Raw genomic sequence first — 22,403 nt, forward strand, 5'->3', positions numbered from 1 at the left:
ATATCAAGAATCAGGCAGTTTCTCACTCTGTGACATCCTACCTTGCATTATCATTCTCTAGAGGAAAGAGTGAAACCTCTATCTCTCTAGCCTCTTTGATGGCATGCTTGAATACAGGTAGTCATTGAAGAACGGTTGCCAGAATTGGATATGTCTAGTTTAATGAAAAGAAGGACTAAGGGGGACACGATAGCAATGTTCCAATAACTAAGGGGCTGCCACAAAAAAAAAGGGGGGGGGAGAAACCTATTTTCCAAAGCCCCTGAAGGGAGAAGAAAAAGCTGCTATTAATAACTAATTAAAGAGTGAACCAACCTAGAACTAAGGAGAAACTTCCTGACAATTAGAAAAATTAATCAGTGGAATGACTTGGCTCCAGAAGTTTGGTTGCTCCAACACTGGAAGTTTTTTAAGAAGAGACTAGACAATCATTTGTCTGAAATGGTATAGGGCAGGAGGTGGGATCAGAAGATCTCCAAGATCCCTTCCAACTCTCTTATTCTGTTAACTTCATGACTGTACACATTACATATTTAGGAAGAATCTGACAGGTAAAGTCATCCATATCAGTTTCCATATTCCATATTCCCTTACATGATCCAATTTCATATATTTATTAAAGTAGGATATCTAGGGAAAGTTCAATTTCTAATGTTTTAGCTCTTTCATATTGATAACAATAGGATGATAATAACCCTATTGATGATAAGTATTGATGATCAGTACTGATAGTTAATTAACTGTTCTTAGAAGGTAGTTTGTGTGACGGTTGGAAAAGCTGCATATAAATAATGTATTTGTCATATGCAACTTTGGAAAAAAAATCAGTAAAATTAAAATGTTTGTGCAGTCCAGATAAAACACAGCTAGTTTTCAGTTTCAAGACTTACCATCTGCTTTCATTCTGAATTTTAACTGGTAGTTTAAACATAGTTCACAGATTTCATTTGTTCTGATATTTTCTAACTGCAAGCTACTAAAATTACAGCTGGGGAACATACGCTGGCACATTTTAATTATATGAATACATTATCTCTGTATACATCAGTATTTCATTACATTAGTTATAGATTTTTCTTAATGCTGCAGTATAAATGGCATTGCAGATTTCCAAACCATTATGAGTTGCTAATATTTAGCAAATATTTTTTATAGAATATTCTGGCATGTTGCTAAGATAAATTTGTACCTGTGATCTATAAATGAGTTCTATAAGAGATTAAATATGATCTCTATCATTTTCAGATGGGATATTTACTGTTGCATTACTACCAGGAGTTAAAGCTGAAAAAAATAAAGATTAGGGATGAACTATACAAGAATGATCTTAACATCCCTGATAATCACAATGAGGTGGTCACTGACCTCGAGCCAGACATCCTAGAATGTGAAGTGAAGTGGACCTTAGAAAAGCTGAGCAACAACAAAGCTAGTGGAGGTGACAGTATTCCAGCTGAGCTATTCAAAATCTTAAAAGACGATGCAGTAAAAGTGCTACACTCAATTTGCCAGCAAATTTGGAAAACTCAACAGTGGCCACAGGATTGGAAAAGATCAGTTTACATTCCAATTCCAAAGAAAGGCAGTGCCAAAGAATGTTCAAACTATCGCACCATTGCACTCCTTTCTCACGCTAGTAAAGTTATGCATAAAATCCTACAAGCTAGACTCCAGCAGTACGTGGATCGAGAACTACCAGAAGTACAGGCAGGATTTCGAAGAGGCAGAGGAAATAGAGATCAAATTGCCAACATACGCTGGATCATGGAGAAAGCTAGGGAGTTCCAGAAAAACATCTACCGGTACTTCTGCTTCATTGACTATGCTAAAGCCTTTGATTGTGTGGATCATAACAAACTGTGGCAAGTCCTTAAAGAGATGGGCGTACCAGACCATCTTATTTGTCTCTTGAGAAACCTATATGCAGGCCAAGAAGCAACAGTGAGAACTGGACACTGAACCACTGATTGGTTCAAAATTGGGAAAGGAGTCCAGCAAGGCTGTATACTGTCACCTTGCCTATTTAACTTATATGCAGAGCACATCATGAGAAAAGCAGGGCTAGATGAATCAAAAGTTGGAATTAAGATTGCCGGAAGAAACATCAACAACCTAAGATATCCAGATGATACCACTCTAATGGCAGAAAGTGAAGAGGAACTAAAGAGCCTCTTGTTGCGAGTGAAGAAGGAGAGTGCAAAACTTGGGTTGAAACTAAACATTAAGAAAACCAAGATCATGGCATCTGGCCCTCTCAATTCCTGGCAAATAGATGGGGAAGAAATGGAGGTAGTGACAGATTTTATTTTCCTGGGCTCCAAGATCACTGCAGATGGGGACTGTAGCCAAGAAATTAAAAGACGCTTGCTCCTGGGGAGGAAAGCCATGGCAAATCTAGACAGCACACTAAAAAGCAGAGATATCACCCTGTCAACAAAAGTGCGTATAGTCAAGGCTATGGTCTTCCCAGTTGCAATGTATGGCAGTGAAAGTTGGACCATAAGAAAGGCTGAGCGCCAAAGAATTGAAGCCTTTGAACTATGGTGCTGGAGAAGACTCCTGCGAGTCCCTTGGACTGCAAGGCGATCAAACCCGTCAGTCCTAGAGGAGATCAACCCTGAGTGCTCTTTAGAAGGCCAGATCCTGAAGCTAAAACTCAAATACTTTGGCCACCTAATGAGAAGGAAGGACTCACTGGAGAAGAGCCTAATGCTGGGAAAGATTGAGGGCAAGAGAAGAAGGGGACGACAGAGAATGAGGTGGCTGGATGGAGTCACTGAAGCAGTAGGCGTGAGCTTAAATGGACTCCAGAAGATGGTAGAGGACAGGAAGGCCTGGAGGAACGTTGTCCATAGGGACGTGATGGGTCGGACATGACTTCGCAACTAACAACAACAACAACAACATGTGAAAACATACCAGCCTAGGCTGGAAAACAGGAATTCATTTATTAATGTTGAGTTGGATTCAAAAACATTTAAAATAAAATATGAGAGTGGATACTGTACATTCTTGCAAACAATTATGAATTGTTGTGGTCATCTAGAATTCTGAGAGTTTGAGATAGGAACACTACTGCAGATCCATTTCAAGGCCTTAGAAGATCAGTGAAAAAATACTATTATGTAACTGGAATGTTTCCTTTTTCTTTAAAAAAAGTGTTTTTTTTCTCTATCATTTTTCTTTTGCATTGTGCAAACCTTTCATATTAGATTTTTTATTAAAAAATGTAATGCTGTATTACATTAACTTGCTGTTAAATGAAATTAAATTAGTTTAATTAAATTAAATTAAAAAATATTTAATTTATTAAATAAGTAATTTGTTTACCTTTTTACTCTTACTTTATTTTACTTTATTATTATTTTTTTACTTCAAGTCAGTGTTGATTCCTGGCAATTGCCTGGACCAGGCCCCGTAGTTTTCTTGGGAAAAAATTAGAAACGCTTCCTAAGATTGAGAGTGAGAGTTGGACCCAAGGTTACTTATTACTTTTGGCTTAAAGTAGGACTATTCTCCCATTTTTAGCTTGACATTTTTAATCTCTATAACAAACATGCTCTCTTTACATTAACTAGAATTACCATTTCTAGTGAAATATTATATTTACCCATGAGATTTTTGGGGGGTGGGCGGTGGGAGGATAGTTGAGAAAGTTAAACGTTTATGTGCTATTTTACCTCTAGTGACCAGCAATTGGAAAGTTGCTATTAAGCTTTGTTGGCTACTGTTTAGGGTAGACCTAACGGATCACATTGCACTCGTAGAAACACCACGGTGCTTTGGGTTGAAAGGATTAGCCAGTGACAACACTGTTGCCTGGGGGGGTACCCAGTGGGGGGGGTTCCTTACATGTCCTCAGCAAGACCTGGAGCAAAGGACAGGAACTCATTGTTGTTGTTGTTAGCTGTGAAGTCGTCTCCGACCCATCGCGACCCTATGGACAACGTTCCTCCAGGCCTTCCTGTCCTCTACCATCTTCTGCAGTCCATTTAAGTTCATGCCTACGGCTTCAGTAACTCCATCCAGCCACCTCATTCTCTGTCATCCCCTTCTTCTCTTGCCCTCAATCTTTCCCAGCATTAGGCTCTTCTCCAGTGAGTCGTTCCTTCTCATTAGGTGGCCAAAGTATTTGAGTTTTAGCTTCAGGATCTGGCCTTCTAAAGAGCAGTCAGGGTTGATCTCCTCTAGGACTGACCGGTTTGATCGCCTTGCAGTCCAAGGGACTCACAAGAGTCTTCTCCAGCACCACAGTTCAAAGGCCTCAATTCTTTGGCGCTCAGCCTTTTTTATGGTCCAACTTTCACTGCCATACATTGCAACTGGGAAGACCATAGCCTTGACTATACACACTTTTATTGACAGGGTGATATCTCTGCTTTTTAGTGTGCTGTCTAAATTTGCCATGGCTTTCCTCCCGAGGAGCAAGCGTCTTTTAATTTCTCGGCTACAGTCCCCATCTGCAGTGATCTTGGAGCCCAGGAAAATAAAATCTGTCACTACCTCCATTTCTTCCCCATCTATTTGCCAGGAATAGAGAGGGCCAGATGCCATGATCTTGGTTTTCTTAATGTTAAGTTTCAACCCAGGTTTTGCACTCTCCTTCTTCACCCGCAACAAGAGGCTCTTTAGGTCTTCTTCACTTTCTGCCATTAGAGTGGTATCATCTGTATATCTTAGGTTGTTGATATTTCTTCCGGCAATCTTAATTCCAACTTTTGATTTATCTAGCCCTGCCTTTCTCATGATGTACTCTGCATATAAGTTAAATAGGCAGGGCAACAGTATACAGCCTTGCTGGACTCCTTTCCCAATTTTGAACCAATCAGTGGTTGCGTGTCCAGTTCTCACTGTTGCTTCTTGGCCCACATATAGGTTTCTCAAGAGACAAATAAGATAGTCTGGTACACCCATCACTTTAAGAACTTGCCACAGTTTGTTATGATCACACAATCAAAGGCTTTAGCATAGTCAATGAAGCAGAAGTAGATGTTTTTCTGGAACTCTCTAGCTTTCTCCATGATCCAGCATATGTTGGCAATTTGATCTCTAGTTCCTCTGCCTCTTCAAAATCCTGCCTGTACTTCTGGTAGTTCTCGATCCACATACTGCTGGAGTCTAGTTTGTAGGATTTTAAACATAACTTTACTAGCTTGAGAAATGAGTGCAATGGTGCGATAGTTTGAACATTCTTTGGCACTGCCTTTCTTTGGAATTGGAATGTAAACTGATCTTTTCCAATCCTGTGGCCACTGTTGAGTTTTCCAAATTTTCTGGCAAGTTGAGTGTAGCACTTTTATTGCATCGTCTTTTAAGATTTTGAATAGCTCAGCTGGAATACTGTCACCTCCACTAGCTTTGTTGTTGCTCAGCTTTTCTAAGGTCCACTTCACTTCACATTCTAGGATGTCTGGCTCGAGGTCAGTGACCACCTCATCGTGATTAACAGGGACATTAAGCTCATTCTTGTATACTTCTTCTGTGTAATTTTGCCACCTCTTTTTAATCTCTTCTGCCTCTGTTAGGTCCCTGCCACTTTGGTCCTTTATCATGCCCATTTTTGCATTAAATGTTCCCTTCATCTCTCCAATTTTCTTGAAAAGATCTCTGGTCCTCCCTATTCTATTGTTTTCTTCTATTTCTTTGGACTGTTCATTTAAGAAGGCATTCTTATCTTTTCTAGCTATTCTCTGGAATTCTGCATTCAATTGGGCGTATCTTTCTTTTTCTCCCTTGCCTTTCACTTCCCTCCTTTCCTTAGCTATTTGCAAAGCTTCCTCAGACAGCCATTTTGCTTTCTTGCATTTCTTTTTGTTTGGGATGGTTTTGGTTGCTACCTGTTCTACAATGTTGCGAACCTCTGTCCATAGTTCTTCAGGCACTTTGTCTATCAGATCTTAAATCTATTTGTCACCTCTACTGTATATTCAAAAGGGATATGATTTAATTCATACCTGAGTGGCCTAGTGCTTTTCCCTACTTTCTTCAGTTTAAGCCTAAACTTTACAATGAGAAGCTCATGGTCTGAGCCACAGTCAGCTCCTGAACTTGTTTTTACTGACTGTATAGAGCTTCTCCATCTTTGGCTGCAGAGCACATAGTCAATCTGATTTCTGTGTTGACCATCTGGTGATGTCCATGTGTACAGCCGTCTCTTGGGTTGTTGGAAAAGAGTGTTTGCTATGACCATGGTATTCTCTTGACAAAATTCTATCAGCCTGTGCCCTGCTTCATTTTGTACTCCAAGGCCAAACTTGCCTGTTACTCCGGTTATCTTTTGGCTTCCTACTTTAGCATTCCAATCCCCCATGATCACAGGTCCGGAGCCGCATGGCTCCGGAGCCGCATGCGGCTCCCAGTCCTCTGCCATGTGCAGTCCAAAAAAAAAAAAAGTGGAACTAAAAAAGTTCAACCAATCAATTCAAATATGCAGGGTAGGTGCATATCTCGCCTTGGCTCCACTCTTCAGTCAAATCCTGTTCTGCGTATGTGCGCATGTACGCGCATGTACACACATTTTTTGTGACTCCCAGTTTTTCCTTTTGTGAGGGAACCAGTTCCGAGTGGCTCTTTCACTGTTTCAGGTTGATGACCCCTGCCCATGATGATAAGGACATCATTTTTTGGTGTTAGTTCTATAAGGTGCTGTAGGGCTTCATAAAACTGGTCAATTTCATCCTCTTCAGCACTGGTAGTTGGGGCATAGACTTGGACTACTGTGATATTGAACGGTTTGCCTTGGATTCGAACTGAGATCATTCTCAGTATTTAAAACACGGGGGTGAAATTAAGTACCTAATTTATAATTTTTCTTTCGCTCACTTTTTTTTCTTCCTCCTTTTCAATAATAATGAAATGAAAATCTCTTCAGTGCTGGTTACCTACTTAATTACAATTTTTGAAAGTTCAGTAAGAATAAAGAACCATTGTTCTATGCAAATCAGAGAAGTTTCAGAAAGGGTTCCTGCTGTGTCCTGAAAGCTATTATTTTGCTTTCCTTCTGAACAGTGATATCTCTTCTGCACAGGCACAGCAGACCAAGCTATATCACATGTCATTGGTCTTCAGCTGGAAAAGATAGACCTAAGTGGAATTATTTTAGAACTAATCAAATTGTAATAAGGCTGTAAAAAAAAAGTATAATTGGTTAAAATTCTACGTATAGGTGGTTAAGTTGCCCTGTTTCAACAGTGTAGCTTATGGAACACTAATGGTAATCGGAAAGAATCACTTGACAAGAGATTGTCAAGTGTGAGAGACATTTGGTTGGAGTCATGTTACCTCTTGTCATTCTTTCAGGCAGCATATGTCTTTTAGAGGGACTTCCAATTTATGATTAAAGGTAAATGTAAAGGTTCCCCTGCACATGCGTGATAGTCGTTTCCAACTCTAGGGGCCGGTGCTCATCTCCGTTTCAAAGCCAAAGAGCTTTGTCTTCTCTGAGAACATCTCCGTGGTCATGTGGCTGGCATGACTAGACGCCAAAGGTGCACAGAGCGCTGTTACCTTCCCACCGTAGTGGTCCCTATTTTTCTACTTGGATTTTTACGTGCTTTCAAACTGCTAGGTTGGCAGAAGCTGGGACGAGTAACAGGCACTCACTCTGCTACGCGGCACTTGGGATTCAACCCGCCAAACTGCCGATCTTCTGATCGACAAGCTCAGCGTCCTAACCCACTGAGCCACCGTGTCCCTATACTTATGATTATTTATGGCCTTTTCTTTGAGAAGGCTGTATGTCATAAAACATCCAACCGTACTTCAATATTGTTCAACATCACAGCACAGAACAAACACCATTACTCCAAGTTCTTGTTTCTCAGAATGACTGCAGTTCATGACTGGGAATAAAGAAATACTCTTTTTCAGCATTTGCCTTTCTAACCTTAGCTTTGTTAATAAATGCCATAGTAAAAACGTTCAAATAAGTACTTCCTGTTAATACACATATCTGTGAACTGACTTTGACAGAATGGCTGTATGACTGAATGCTGGTGATGCATACAAATAGATATTTCTTTAAAAAAATAAATGGAATAGCAATATTACAACTCAGACTGTATGTGTAAAATAACACTATATATTAGCTAAGCTTTATTTTCATTTTTTTTTAAAGTAGGAGCAACTATGCACAAGAAAGTAAAGATAGTAACAGATGCCTTGGGTGCAATTCCAAAACATGTGCAGCATCACCAGCCGGCCTGGTCTGATGGGTTTGGGTTTTATTATTGCTTTTAACGTATTGTATTTATTGTTGTATTGTATTGGGCATTATGTTTAATCTTTTCTTATTTTTTGTATCTTTGTATTTTAGTTTTTATTGCCCTGTTCACTGCCCTGAGTCCTTTGGGAGAAGGGCGGTATACAAATAAAATTGTTGTTGTTGTTGTTGTTGTTGTTGTTGTTGTTGTTGTTGTTGTTGTTGTTGTTATTATTATTATTATTATTATTATTATTATTATTATTATTATTATTATTATTATTATTCTATGTTGATCAAAATCACTACCAGTCAATTGCAAAAGGCAACTTTACTTCAAACAGCTTACATCCTGCCACAATATCTTGAACATCATCAAACATATGCATATTCCAGGTCCTTGAGAAGGACTTGATTGCTGGATAAAAATGCCAAATCCAGTTTAAACACCTAGCTGACTGGGCAATGAACTATTATATATAATGTGCAGATTGCTAGTGTGATGCCATGCTCTTATTGTAGTTTCTGATATCATGCTAAGCAACCCCAGTACCTTTAAATTCTGTAAAGGAACTTGGGAAATAGAGTTAATCCTAGGTTTGCTTTCTCCTAACTTGGTGTTTTGTGCTCTGCCATGCCAATCAGAAGTGTCACTTTGTCAGACCTGCTTCAGCTTGGACATCTAAGTAAGAACAATGCTTAAGTCAATTTGTTGAGAAGGGTGTAGTTTACTAGAAGTCAAATAGTGCATAGCCAGAACCAAAGATTGTGTGCCAAAATCTCCAACTCTAACTTTTCCCTCCCTTAGTTGCCTCCCATTATTTCCCCCACTCCACTGCATGTCCAATCAAATTCAAACAACATGTTTTCATTCAATGCATTCCATTCCCAGCCGGTTGATCTGGAAGTCCATCTCAGAGAGATACAATGAACTTTTGTTTCCCTTGAAGCGTCCTCCCTCCCATCCGCCCCCCCAGAGTACATTGCAGCTGATACCAAATGGTTGTAAAGCACAAGCGTGAGATGGAAGCTGACACATTTTAAATAACTAAGTCTCCAGTGACAATTGCATTAATGTGTTCACCACCGAATCTTGAAATTTTGAATGCTCTCTTATCTTTGTTTTACAAAAACTCAACTATGCACCCTGAATAGTTCCTATTAATCTAGGCTCACTAATCCTTTACTCCAAAATTCTCCCTGAATCATTAAAAATAAACAAACAAGCAAACAAACAAAAATAGAAAATCTGCAGCTACTCTTGTGTAGAAACTGTAGGGTTTGTTTTTTTCCCCCTCTGCTTACTTTGTTAAGACTATTTGATAAGACTACTTTGAGCTATGCTTTACAAAATTGTCTATGGCTGTGGGTAACTTCAATTCAGTGTTGACTTCTCATGGCTGCCTGGACTAGTCCCTGCCATTTCCTTGGCAACAATTCAGCCATTGCTTACTTCCTAGGGCTGAGAGAGAGTGACTGGTTCAAAGACAGTCAGCTGGCTTTATACCTAAAGCAGGACTGGAATTCACAGACTCTGAATGTTTACCATGGTGCTTTATCACTACAGCAAACTGGTTCTATTTACTCTCTCTCTCACACACACACACACGCACACACACAGTCATGCATGTAAACACACACACACACAAACACACACACTTTTTATTTTATTTTGTGCAACCTGTAATTTGTTGAAAACTTATTTTTTACTATTATTATTGTTATTATTATTTTGTACCGTATTTTTCGGCGTATAAGACGACTGGGCGTATAAGACGACCCCCTACATTTCCTGTTAAATTATAGGGTTTGGGCTATACTCGCCGTATAAGACTACCCCTCTTCCAATGCACACCAAATAAAAATTAAAAAACATCAGATTTGATTTTAATATGGTAATTTTAATTCAAATGCTTATGACATGCAGGTACTTAGTAGGAAAACTGTCACTTATAAACATAAGGCTATTTATCATCAAACATGTAAACATAAAACTGCAAGTGGATTAATCATCATCATCATCATCAGAAGAAGAAGAAGAAGAAGAAGAAGAAGAAGAAGAAGAAGAAGAAGAAGAAGAAGAAGAAGAAGAAGAAGAAGAAGAAGTAGTAGTTGGAAGGGACCTTGGAGGTCATCTAGTCCAACCTCCTGCTAAGGCAGGAAACCTTATACCATTTCAGACAAATGGCTGTCCAGTCTCTTCTTAAAAACTTCCAGTGTTGGAGCATTCACCACTTCTGGAGGCAGGTTGTTCCACTGGTTAATTGTTCTAACTGTCAGGAAGTTTCTCCTTAGTTCTAGGTTGCTTCTCTCCTTGACTAGTTTCCATCCATTGCTTCTTGTCCTGCTTTCAGGTGCTTTGGAGAATAGCTTGTCTCCCTCTTCTTTGTGGCAGCCCCTGAGATATTGGATCACTGCTATCATGTCACCCCTCACCCTTCTCTTTGTTAAACTACACATACCCAATTCCAGCAACCGTTTCCTATTTTCCTAATTCACTTTTTCACTTTTCCTAATTCACTGTAAAGCTTTTCCTGTGCAGAGCCTTAAGTAACACCAGCTGCCTGCAATTAGTGCAGGTTCTCATCCCACCAGGCTCAAGGTTGAGTCAGCCTTCCATCCTTCTGAGGTAGGTAAAATGAGGACTCAGATTGTTGGGAGCAATAAGCTGACTTTGTAATAATGCTGCTTGGGGTGGGGTGAAAGCTCTAATAAGCAGGCATATACATAGAATGAAGGCTATTGCTAAGCACATTGATTTGTGCTTTAAATTGTAAGCTGTCCTGAGTCTTCGGAGAAGGGCGGGATATAAATGGGATTAAAAAAAAAGACCAAATGGGAGATCCGCTCCAGGTTTTCCAGCCAGCCCGCCCAGTTCCTGAGTCAAATGTCTCCTTAGAGCTAAGCAGCTGCTCTGGCTACGGCATTCCCCACCTGCCTTTCAAGTTGCTCTTGCATTCCCCACCTGCCTACAGCTGCTCTTCAACTTTAGAAGGAAAGACGCCCAGACCCCAGACTGTAAAAAATCACAGACTGCAGCTTCTACTCCAATTGGTCCCGCTTTCCCTGCGCAGACTAAATGGAAGATCCGCTCCAGGTTTTCCAGCCAGCCCTGTCCCTAAAGTTTCAGCACCAGGCGTATAAGACAACCCCTGACATTTGGGAAGATTTTCATGGGTTAAAAAGTTGTCTTATACGCCGGAAACTACGGTACTTTGGTTTTAACAACTTTTCTCACTGAGGATGGCACTGGATTCCATGTTTCACTGCTGTACATGCCCTTTTAAAGCAAACTTTGGTGTGTCGTCACATTTCTATGTTAAACAACAACAGTGAAAAAAGACCAATTTTGTTATGAACTATCCATGAGCAATGTAGAACAATAAATTACGAAATGTCTTTCTGCAATTCTCAGTTATTAAATGGGTATCCAAATTATCAATCTAATTAATATCCCATTACGTGAAGATTAACGAAGTGAATATTGAAAGCTCAGGAGCACTATCAGATAGTTTTGCCCTGTGTGGCAATGATTCTAAAATACATATTCATCTTGTACTACAGACTTAGCCAGTTCTTAATGCTTGGTTTCACTGCAGATCAAGGGGCATTCTTGTTAAAATCTTACTGTAGTTAAGAAATTGAATTGAATGCTTGCCTAGCATGTTAAATTTAGTGAGTTAACCTTTTCCAAAATATCTGGACATTAGAGCCCCTAGAAAATTGCATAGCTCAGAGTCCCCCCCCCCGAATTTAGAAATGTGTAATATTTAATGTTTTTCAAGTAGATGTAATTTACAGTATTACCACTATTTTTAGGAGACCAATCTCTAATGTTTTGGTCTCCATGTCTAGAATCTGTCTGTCTGTCTATTGAATTTATTTGCATTCCAGCTCATAACAAAAAATATTCTGGGTAATTTACAGCATTTAAATATTAAAATCCTAACAAATAAATATCTCTAAAGGAATAAAAATTAAAAATCCCAACCAAGATAAAATTATAGTTAAAAAATGGGGAGGGAAGGAACAGGATGCATGGGGGGAGGGGAAGGATGTGGGATTGCCTCTTAATTCATCAACCACCTGGAGTGTGATGGTCCCTTTTTGGATCCCAAGCCATCAGGCAGAGGCAGATCTTCAGGCTTCTGTGGAAAGTCAGAAGGGTGGAAGCCAATCTTACTCCAGGGGATAAGCTGTTCGAAAGGGCAGGGATTACGGCAGAGAATACCTTTCTCCTGCTAGTCAGATTTCCTTAATTAATAGGGGCCACAGCATGTCTCCTGTGCCAGTGTGGGTGGGGCAAGCCAGTCCCAGTGAGATGAGATGGTTCCTCAAGTAACCTGGAGCCATGCTGTGCAAGGCTTTAAAGGTAATAATCAACAACTTGAATTGCAGACTGGCACCCAGTGCAGCTCATGGAACAGTGATGTAATATTGACCATCCTAAGGACCCAAAGAAATGCCCATTCTGCCACACTCTGCACCAGTTGAAAGTTCTGAATGCTCTTCAAGGATAGCCCCATGTACAGTGCAGTGAAGTGGTCCAGATGTGGCATGATACATTTTGGATGAGGCCTCGTCCATTCTGCGCTTCAATGTCTAATTCTTTAATAACTTTCCTAGCCTCAGTGAAGTGAAGAAGATATAGAGAGCCAAGGAAAAAGCCACAAGATAGAAGATATATACCTAATGCTTGAATCTCAACAGGATTCAAATTCATCTGAAAAAAAATGGATGGAATCCGCCCAGCTGGAAAATAATGGCATTTAAGCAAGTAATTAAAGATTAATAACCATGCTCTAACCTCAATTCTCATTTGACCAACTTCAAATCTCCCAATTGTATTAGGTATACATTTTGGGGCTTGGAATGCTGCTCTGATGAACTTGGTTTGTACAATTTCCATCTGTGTGTAATTTGGATATGGGCCTAGCTGGGAGCAGCTGAGCCAGAGGTTTTGGCTGAGAATAATATGAAAGCTGTAAGGATACATTCTCCCTTTTTTGCATGGGAGAATCCTAAAATGGCTCAAAACCTTTTCTCAGCTTGTGCTACCACACTGATGATGCATTCCATGATAGTAAATCTTAGAAGGCAATACCTAAATATTTGAAGCCCCTCGCCTACTCAGTTTCCTGCCCTTCAATTAGCCAGTGAAGCCCCCTGAGGTTGTTTTTTTTAAAGTGGAGATCATTATTTATTCTTAATTTCATCATATTTTCTAAAGGAGCTCGATGTGGAATTTATCCCATTTTCACTTTACAGTCACTGTGCATTCATTGCTGGTTGGAAAAATAAATTAGATTTTTCTTATCCAAGCCTTCTTGGTTCTATGAATTGGCTGCCTTCTTGGTTCTATGAATCAAACCTAATGCTTTTCTGATAATATCATGGAGGAATTATTTTGCAAGAGATAAATAAGAAGAAATGGGGCCCTTCTCAGGACCAAGGGAATATAGAACAAGAAATGGAATGCTATTGGTGGTCTCTGACTTTGGTTGCTTTCTTGCAGACATTTCATTATCCAAACTAGATAACATCAACAGCGCTAGCACTGATCACTAGCACTAGTCTGATGATGTTACATAATTCAGAGATCACCAAAGACCCCCTCATTTCAACCCTGAGCTACAAATATTCTCCTGTCAATGGAATATCCTTCAGTTTATTTTAAGCTATATGTCAATTTCCTTTCTTGGTCATGCTTGGCTAGGAAAAGAAAGGAAGAGAAAGTCATTCTGGCTTCTTGTTCCCAGCCTGATAAAAGTCTTATGTGCTGTTGCAATAAAAGGATGCCAAAACTGGAAGCTGGCATGGAAAATGGCCCAATTTACATTGATTTCTCTAGAGTATAATTAACTCTTAAGTATCTCTCTTTAATTTAATCAAATATTAGTGAATCCTGAAACACCAGTGATGAAAAAATGCACAATGTCTCATGCTGTAACACTCAAATAGGGTCAAGTACAATCCTGAACTCAAAGATAATCAGACAGATGGAAGGAAACCAAAGATAATAAAACGGCATTTTCCATTGAAAAGTGGCAATGTAGAACTTGCAAGGAAATAAATGAGCCAAAAACACATTGCAAGGGAATGAGAAAGCTCCCTAGCCCATTGCACCTTCAACCACCCATATTGGTTGAATCCAGATCAGATATTTTATACTATTTTGCATTTTTTGTTGTTATTCTTGGCTCCAAATGAAGCAAACAGTGATTGACATGAGCTGAAATGCTCATTTCATTACAGAGTGGAAAAATAATAATAATTCCATTCATAAATAGTCTAAGCCAGGGGTGTCAAACACAATTTCATTGAGGGCCGCATCAGCATTGTGGTTGCCCTCAGGGGGCCGGGTGGGTATGGCCTGGGTGGGCGTGGCCTATTGGGTGGGCATGGCTAGCGCGCGTATGGCCTACTGGGTGGGCGTGGCCAGCTCTATATCGTTCGCATCAAGTGTGTCTGTGGGGGCCTGGGCAGGAGTGGGACAGATCTGAGGGTCTCTGGCAAAAGGAGGGTCTCTGGGCCAGGGCCAAGGCAGTGGGGGCCATTCCCTCACTGTTTCCAGGATGGCTTCACGGGCCACATGAAACCACATCGCGGGCTGAATCCGGCCCCCGGGCCTTGTGTTTGACATGTCTGGTCTAAGCTAAGTGAGGCTCAGCTCACTGTGGAGAAAGTATAACATAGAATATCAATAGACTTGGAAGGGACCTTGGAGGTCTTCTAGCCCTACCCCCTGCACAAGCAGGAGACCCTATTCCATTTCAGACAAATGGTTCTCCAGTTTCTTCTTAAAAGCCTCCAGTGATGGAACATTCACATTTTCTGAAGACAAGCTGTTCTACTGGTTGATTGTTCTCACTGTCAGGAAATTTCTCCTTAGTTCTAGGTTAGTTTTTTCCTTGTTTAGTGTCCATCCATTGCTTCTTTGAGGCAGCCTCTCAAATATTGGAACACTGTTATAGTCCTTCTTTTCACTAGACTAGATATATCCAATTCCTGCAAGTGTCCTTCATATGTTTTAGCCTCCAGCCCCCTAATCAACTTTGTTGCTCTTCTTTGCACTCTTTCCAGAGTCTCAACATCTTTTTAATATTTTTTTTGTATTATACACTGTACGTATATGTATATCTGTTTGATCAAGCTGTTAGAAACAATGGTCTTTCAAAATGTATCTTTAGTACTTTTTGCAACAGTGTTGCATTCCTTGCATTAGTTTCTTTGATTTTTACTCTTGGCTGCCCCTAATTGCTGTAAAACAGGTTGATCAAACAGCAGAACATGATTATCCCATTCACAGTATGATCTCTGTGTGTCTCATGTAAGGAAGATGAAGAAACATAAGCACCAAGGGATAGACTAATATGGGGTAATTAAAAAGAAAAAAGAAAACAGCTGGCTATCACATAGACACATCTAACTGGTAATACATAAAATTAATATTCTCTCATTGTAGGATCTCAGATTGCGCAGCATCAGTTCTATGATTGTAATATAAATTGTTGCCTTTGTTTCCTTTATTATACTTTGCCCTCCTTATGGTTCATAAATAGTGATTTGTTTTCCAAAACTGAATATTGACATAAGCTACTGCAGTTCTAACATACATATTTATAACATATTACTTTACCTTCATAATATACTTTAAATCCATGAGCACTCACTGCAAAGTCACTGGTTAATCGTAATGAAAATACAGATTTTGTGGAGGTCACAGGTGGAGGAAGATGAAATCCTGTTAACCTGAAAGCAAGCAAACAAACAAATCCTGATTATTACTTTAATTTATTATTTGTCACTCAGATAAAGTAAGCTGGAGCCTGCCTGAAATAATTCTGAGGTTATTTTCTCTGTCATGTTGCTTAAGAAAGGGCATGCCCTCTTCAAAACCCATTAAGATCATGCATAAGATGAAACTCCACAAAACCTTAGGGTACAATTAAGTGATTTTCACCAAAAGCTGGAATTTATCTTAAAGAGTCAGAGCGGCCAAACAACTTGGGTTAAAAATTAATTTTAGCCAATGACTAACATACAAAATTTGCACTCAATATTTATTTTATACCATTACAGCCTGAAGGATGGAATTTAGAAGATCTTATGAAACCAAAATATATATCCCTTACAAATCCTGATTGAATACAATCTAACACCTATGCTCCAGTTTTGGTCTTGCTTCCTGGTATTCAGGATACTGCTTACAAGAGCTCAAAGCATTGTTAGAGACTCCACACACCCACTTTATGGTCTATTTTTGTTGCTCCCCTCTGGGAAGAAGTTTTGATGTATTTCTAGCAGGACTACCTGATTCTGTAATAGCTTTGTTCCCTATGCCATCTGTCTGGTAAACTCGCAAGATTCATTTTTCTCATCGTGCACATGTATACATAACCCGAACTAGACTATTGTTTCTTTGTGTCATATATGTGGGTATATGCATAATTCTGTATTTATTTATTTGTTTTTGTCATATTTATGTATTGTACATCGGAGATGGTGATCCTTTGAGAGCTGAATGCAATGAAATTTTATTTTAATGTATGTCAATTAGTGTACATTTGACAATAAAGTTATTATTCTATTCTTATTCTATTCTAATATATTAATAGTGCCAGAACAAATATTTATCTTAATCTAAAAATGATTTTTTCCTACCTGAAAGGTAAGGTATTGAGAGAAGACTTTTGCTTTCCTTCTGATATACTGTATGCAGACCAAAAAGGAGACATATTATCAGGCCAAGCCCAGAAACACATAGTGAAATCAAATTGAACCCAACCCTTTGTTTACACCAAATGGACAGAATCTTGCTAATCTAAAGCTATAGCTTTAGTTCTAATCCTAGATAGTTCCTGAGTGATTCTAGGGGGTAACTACTCTGAACCTCTTCTCTCTCCCCAGCCATTTTGGGAATGTGCAGTCTTTCAATCTGGACTTTTCTCTGGGATATACTGCCACCTCCCTAGGAAACTGTAGTGCTGCCAGGATCCCCTTCCATTGCTTTTCCAGGTAAACATTCCACCAACCATAGTGAGTATCTCCAGCTCATCAAATCTGCTTTTCCAAGTTTTTTTAATGTAGTACTTATATCTTTTCAGATTGTGCTGTGAATATTATACATTATAAGCAAAGGCCTTTCTTCTTTTTTTATACATTTTTTTGTTTTTCTAATATTACATTCATATAAGATGGCGGCGCCTAGAATGGCTGCGGCTGCATTGGCTCTTGAAGGCGAATAGTTTTGGGAGGGATAGTAAGGGCTATAGGCCACATGACCAGGAAGATTTTAATGTGTTTGAGCAACATGGTGGAACTAAGGTAACATACGACATACGACCAACAATCTTTGCTGGCATGGCGAGTTTCTAGTTGTTTTGGAACTGTTGGTGAGACTGTTAAAAGTCGTTGGTGCTGTTTGAATTTGTTCTACCAGCAGCAAGATCTGACTGCTGGCCTAGTGATGGGTTGTATTGCAAATCAGGGCTGTTTCCAGAGGAGGCAGAGGAGGAGAGGACCTGGAGCTTATGGAGCGAAGGAACTGGATGAGGCTGTCGGCAGGCCCAGAGGAAGAGAGAGAGGCTTTTGGAGGAGTTGGTGGCAGCGGCAGCGTGCTCCAGGGGTGAAAAGAAGCAAGGCCTCTTTAAGGAAAAGGTGGAAGAGTCAGGATCAGAAAAAGGAAAGAATACAAGCTAACTTGAGGGCTAATCCACATGTAGCCCCATTTCCATCTGTCCTGTTTGCCATCGTTCACTCCATAGAGACTAAAATGGACAATGTGAAATTTGAGCGGGCCCCGAACAAGGAGTATATATCGGAGGTGGTGACCCTTTGAGAGCTGTACGCAATGAAATTTCATTTTGATGTATGCCGATTGGTGTACATTCAAAGTGACAATAAAGTTATCATTATATATTTGAAAAGCAATGTCATGGCTGGGAAGTAGTAATTCAATTACATATAGATATGACTAGTACAGATTTCAAATTGCTACCATAAACATTTCCTCACTTTTTCCCTTCATATATACTGTGTATTTGTAGATTTAAAGACACGTTTTATCCTATCAATCACATAGAAAATAACTTTCTTACATATATAGTTTTTAGTTTACACAAATTCTAATTGTTTTAACATACAATCTTTTAGACAATTAATGACCTAATAGATTTTTCAATTTAATTTCCACTAACATTTAGATTTAACGTTTGATATTTATCAATTCCAAGTTTTTTAGTATACTCCCAATTCATCTATCACCATTCCTCACAAAATCTAATATTCAAAATACACATCCCATTTACTTAACTTCTCACCCTCTATGTCAACAAATTAAGGATACAATATGATATGATATCCTTCCTTTTTGCTAATTTTCAGTTTTTTTAAGTGGTAATCAAAATTTCTTTTTATTTCAATATTTAATACTTCCACTTTCTCTTTGTATCTGCTATCTCTTGCTTAAACTGATAATTTTCATTTTTAACATTCCATTTAGACCTATTTATTACTTTTAACAAGTTTTTAGCTTATCTACATTATTCACCTTTACAAGACCTTTATGCACAAATCAATATTCAAATTAGCTATTAGTATTTATACTGCTAAATTTTAATGATCAATTTTTTTCTTTATCTCAGTTCATAACAATGTCTTGTGTTCAACATATACATCCTATCTATTTAAGTACATTCTGTTTCAGATTTCAATAAGATGGTTGAAACTCCATTTTTTTTAGTCTTATTCTGGCTTTTTTCCTTTGCCAAATCACCTTCCATATCCTTTTTTTGGGGTCATCGAACCAAACTCCTTGTAATATCATGTATATTAATTGATATTGGCAAAACCATCGGGTCACCATTTTTTGAGAGGACTTGTAGGTCTAGTGGGTCGTCTTTTTATTCTTCCATATCGACGTAGTTGTTCTGAATTGTTTGTCTTCTCATCCAACTGTCCTTTTTCTAGATCCTCTAGTTCCTTCTGAGTTGTATAAGAAAACTTTTTCCAAGTTGTCAATGTCTTTTCTGGATTTTCAAATATCAATATTTGTTGAATAGTAGATTCTTCTGTCATCATATTTGAATGCATCATTTTTTCTATTGTATTTTGTATAGATGGTTCTTTAGTTGTGGTCAAAGTTTGGGCTTTCATATCTGGGCTGTCTTCTTGTTCCTTCACATAGCCTCTTAGTATTTCATTGGTTGTGGTAAGAATTTGGATTAGTGTTTTCAACATAGCGAGAGTTTGTTGATCTTCCTCGATAAATAAATTTTGTTCCTGGTCTTCTTCCATATTGGTATTTTAAGCTAAAGGCTTTAAACTTAGAAAATCCAAATGAGAGATTTTTTTTTCTAAGTAGGGAACACACAGCCTTTCACAGCTGTTGTTTCAAAGTTCTCAAGGTTATGTATCTTATCTATTTCCCTGGGCAGTCAGCCAGGCCCCTTTTAAAGTTTCCCTTTGAGTCCCAAAGTTGTCATAATCTTTTCAGGTTTTTTTTTCATAAGAAAGAATCCAGATTTCCAACAGAAGTAGACAATGAAAAATAGGAAATAAAAAATCTTTCAATCCACATGCTTTGAGAAATAAAGTTCCAATTGGGATTCAGTTACTTTTTGAACATTTAAAATGCCCCTGGGTATTTAGTCATTGCTCTTTCTGGAGGGAGGGCAAAAGTCCCCCTTCCCTCACCACAGGGGGGGAAATGCTTAGCAGGTTAAGGAGGTACAGAAAGTAATTAGGGTGTAAAAGAGGTAGATCTCACCCAGTCTCTTCCACACTGCTTTAAGAGTTGCCTGGTGGAAAATGTGACTTTGGCTGTTCACAGTCTAGGGATGAGCCATAATGGCCAGTCCTTTCATCCGCCGGTTTGGAGGGATCACCAGGTCTAACAGGAGAGTTGTGGCTCTCCCACGATCCAGTGAGCGCCCCTCCTTGCTGGTCGCCTCTTCGGGGTGACTTTTGACACCTTTCAGGGCCCCCCAGCGATACGAAACTGGACGGGGAAGAGAGAGCAAGTCTCCCAGACATCCACAGTGGCTGCATGACAAACCAGAAGCCAGGGCCTTTCTTCTTATCCATGCCACTCCTCCTGCTTGTATATGGATAACAAATAATTGTACATGCAACAGCTTCTATTCACACTGGATATAATGGAAATTAAGTAGGCATAATTCAAAATTAAAAGAGAAAGAAATGCTGATACTTGGCAATCAGAGACAAAGTTTTCTCTGAGCTAAACAGCAATGTCACATTTAGTGAGTTAAATATATTTTATTTTTAGCTCCATTTTTAAAACTTCATGTTAAATGTTAAACTTAAACATTTTATCTTTCAGACCTAGAACTTCAGTTATTTTTTTTCTTTAGAGGCATTCCCTAATCATTACCTTATATATGAGATCAGTGTGGTACAATATTTCTCTTCCTAGACTGGAGACCAAGATTCAAATCCACAGAAACTGACTTGGTAACTTTGAGCTAGTTCCTGTCCTCAGCCAAATTTATCATATAGGGATCCTATAGAAAAGGTAATCCCATATAAATAGAATAGGACTTTACCAGAATAACAGAACAGAATAACAGAGTTGGGAGGGACCTTGGAGGTATTCTAGCCCAACCCCATGTTCAAGGAGGAGACCCTATACCATTTCAGACAAATGGCTGCCAATATCTGCCTAACAGCTTCCAATGATGGACCACTCACAACTTCTGGAGGAAAGAAGTTCCATTGATTGTTTTCACTATCACAAAAATTCTCCTTAGTTCAGGAAATTTCTCTTTAGTTCAAGGCTGAATCTCTCTTTGATAAATTTTAGCTGTTACTTCTTGCCCTGTCCTCAGGTTCTTTAGAGAATAGGTTGACTCCGCTTCTTTGTGGAAGCCCCTCAAATATTTCAAACACTTCTATCATGTCACCCCTAGTCCTTCTTTTCATTAGACTTGGCATGTTTAATTCCTGCAACTTTTCTTTGTATGTTTCAGCCTCCAGTTCCTTAATCATCTTTCAATTATGGTTCAGTTATGTTTTTCTTAAAGGGACGCGGTGGCTCAGTGGGTTAGGACGCTGAGCCTGTTGATCAGAAGGTCAGCAGTTTGGCGGGTTGAATCCCGAGTGCCACGTAGCAGGTGAGCACCTGTTACTTGTCCCAGCTTATGCCAACCTAGCAGTTCGAAAGCACCTAAAAATGCAAGTATTAAAATAGGGACCACTACGGTGGGAAGGTAACAACGTTCCGTGCGCCTTTGGCATCCAGTCATGCCGGCCACATGACCACGGAGACATCCTTGGACAAGCTCTTTGGCTTTGAAACGGAGATGAGCACCAGCCCCTAGAGTTGGAAACGACTAGCATGCATGTGTTATAGACACATCTAGCCAAATTAATAACTATTTTTTCTAAAATAAAATAAAAATATAAGTGGGGAGGTAGGAGGAAGGGTGCATTTTTAGCAAAGCATTGAACATGTCTTCAGAATATTTGGATTACTTGTATTCTGTTTAATGTCTACCAACATGGCTGGCTGGAGAATTTTAGAAGTTGAAATCCATACATCATAAAGTTGTCAAGTTTAAGAAACACCAGCAAAGTCTTCCTGTGCCACTGCTGAGTTGGATAACATAATTAAAATAAATAAATCAAAATAACAACACTTTTGACAATGCATACAAATGAACACAAATCGAAACAATATGAGATTTATATTCTCCATAATGACACTCCAATATCATTATGTAGATTTGCATCTGTTGGAATTTTGGGTAATCTTTCAAAAGCAGTTTCAGATAATAGAAATAGCTACTTAGACTTATATACTGCCCAATGGTGTTTTACAGCACTCTCTGGGTGTTTTACATTGTCAGCATATTGCACCCAACAATTTGGATCCTCATTTTATCACTTTCAAAAGGATGTAGGCCTACAATACTGCAGTTTAATCATTCCTCCACCACAATACAATACTACATTTTAGTGATGATATTTTGCATATTATATAGACAAAGATAGCCAAACGTTGGAGTTTACTATTTAAGACTATGTAAGATATTGGATAGTTCTGTGGTTCTCAACTTTTCTTCACCATGAACCCCTTGGAATACCTTTTGTGGCCACAGATTATGGCCACAAACCCACAAGATTTAGCCCACAATTTAAATCATAACATTTCTTCAAGACTTTGTGGATCTCCTGTAATGAC

At 39.0% G+C, this 22,403-nt stretch overlaps 1 protein-coding gene across 1 annotated transcript in view; it reads right to left on the minus strand.

Annotated features, from left to right (window-relative positions):
* Window positions 1-22,403, minus strand: part of CSMD3 (CUB and Sushi multiple domains 3) — a gene marked incomplete at its 5' end in the record, with an annotated part of 537,637 nt that overhangs the window by 479,869 nt on the left and 35,365 nt on the right. The window contains one exon of the mRNA XM_083360336.1: window positions 15,840-15,952. Within this exon, the coding sequence (XP_083216462.1) occupies window positions 15,840-15,952 (113 nt within the window). The remainder of the gene's footprint in view (window positions 1-15,839; window positions 15,953-22,403) is intronic.

Source organism: Vipera ursinii, assembly GCF_947247035.1.
Source record: "Vipera ursinii genome assembly, chromosome: 3".
NCBI lineage: Eukaryota > Metazoa > Chordata > Lepidosauria > Squamata > Viperidae > Vipera > Vipera ursinii.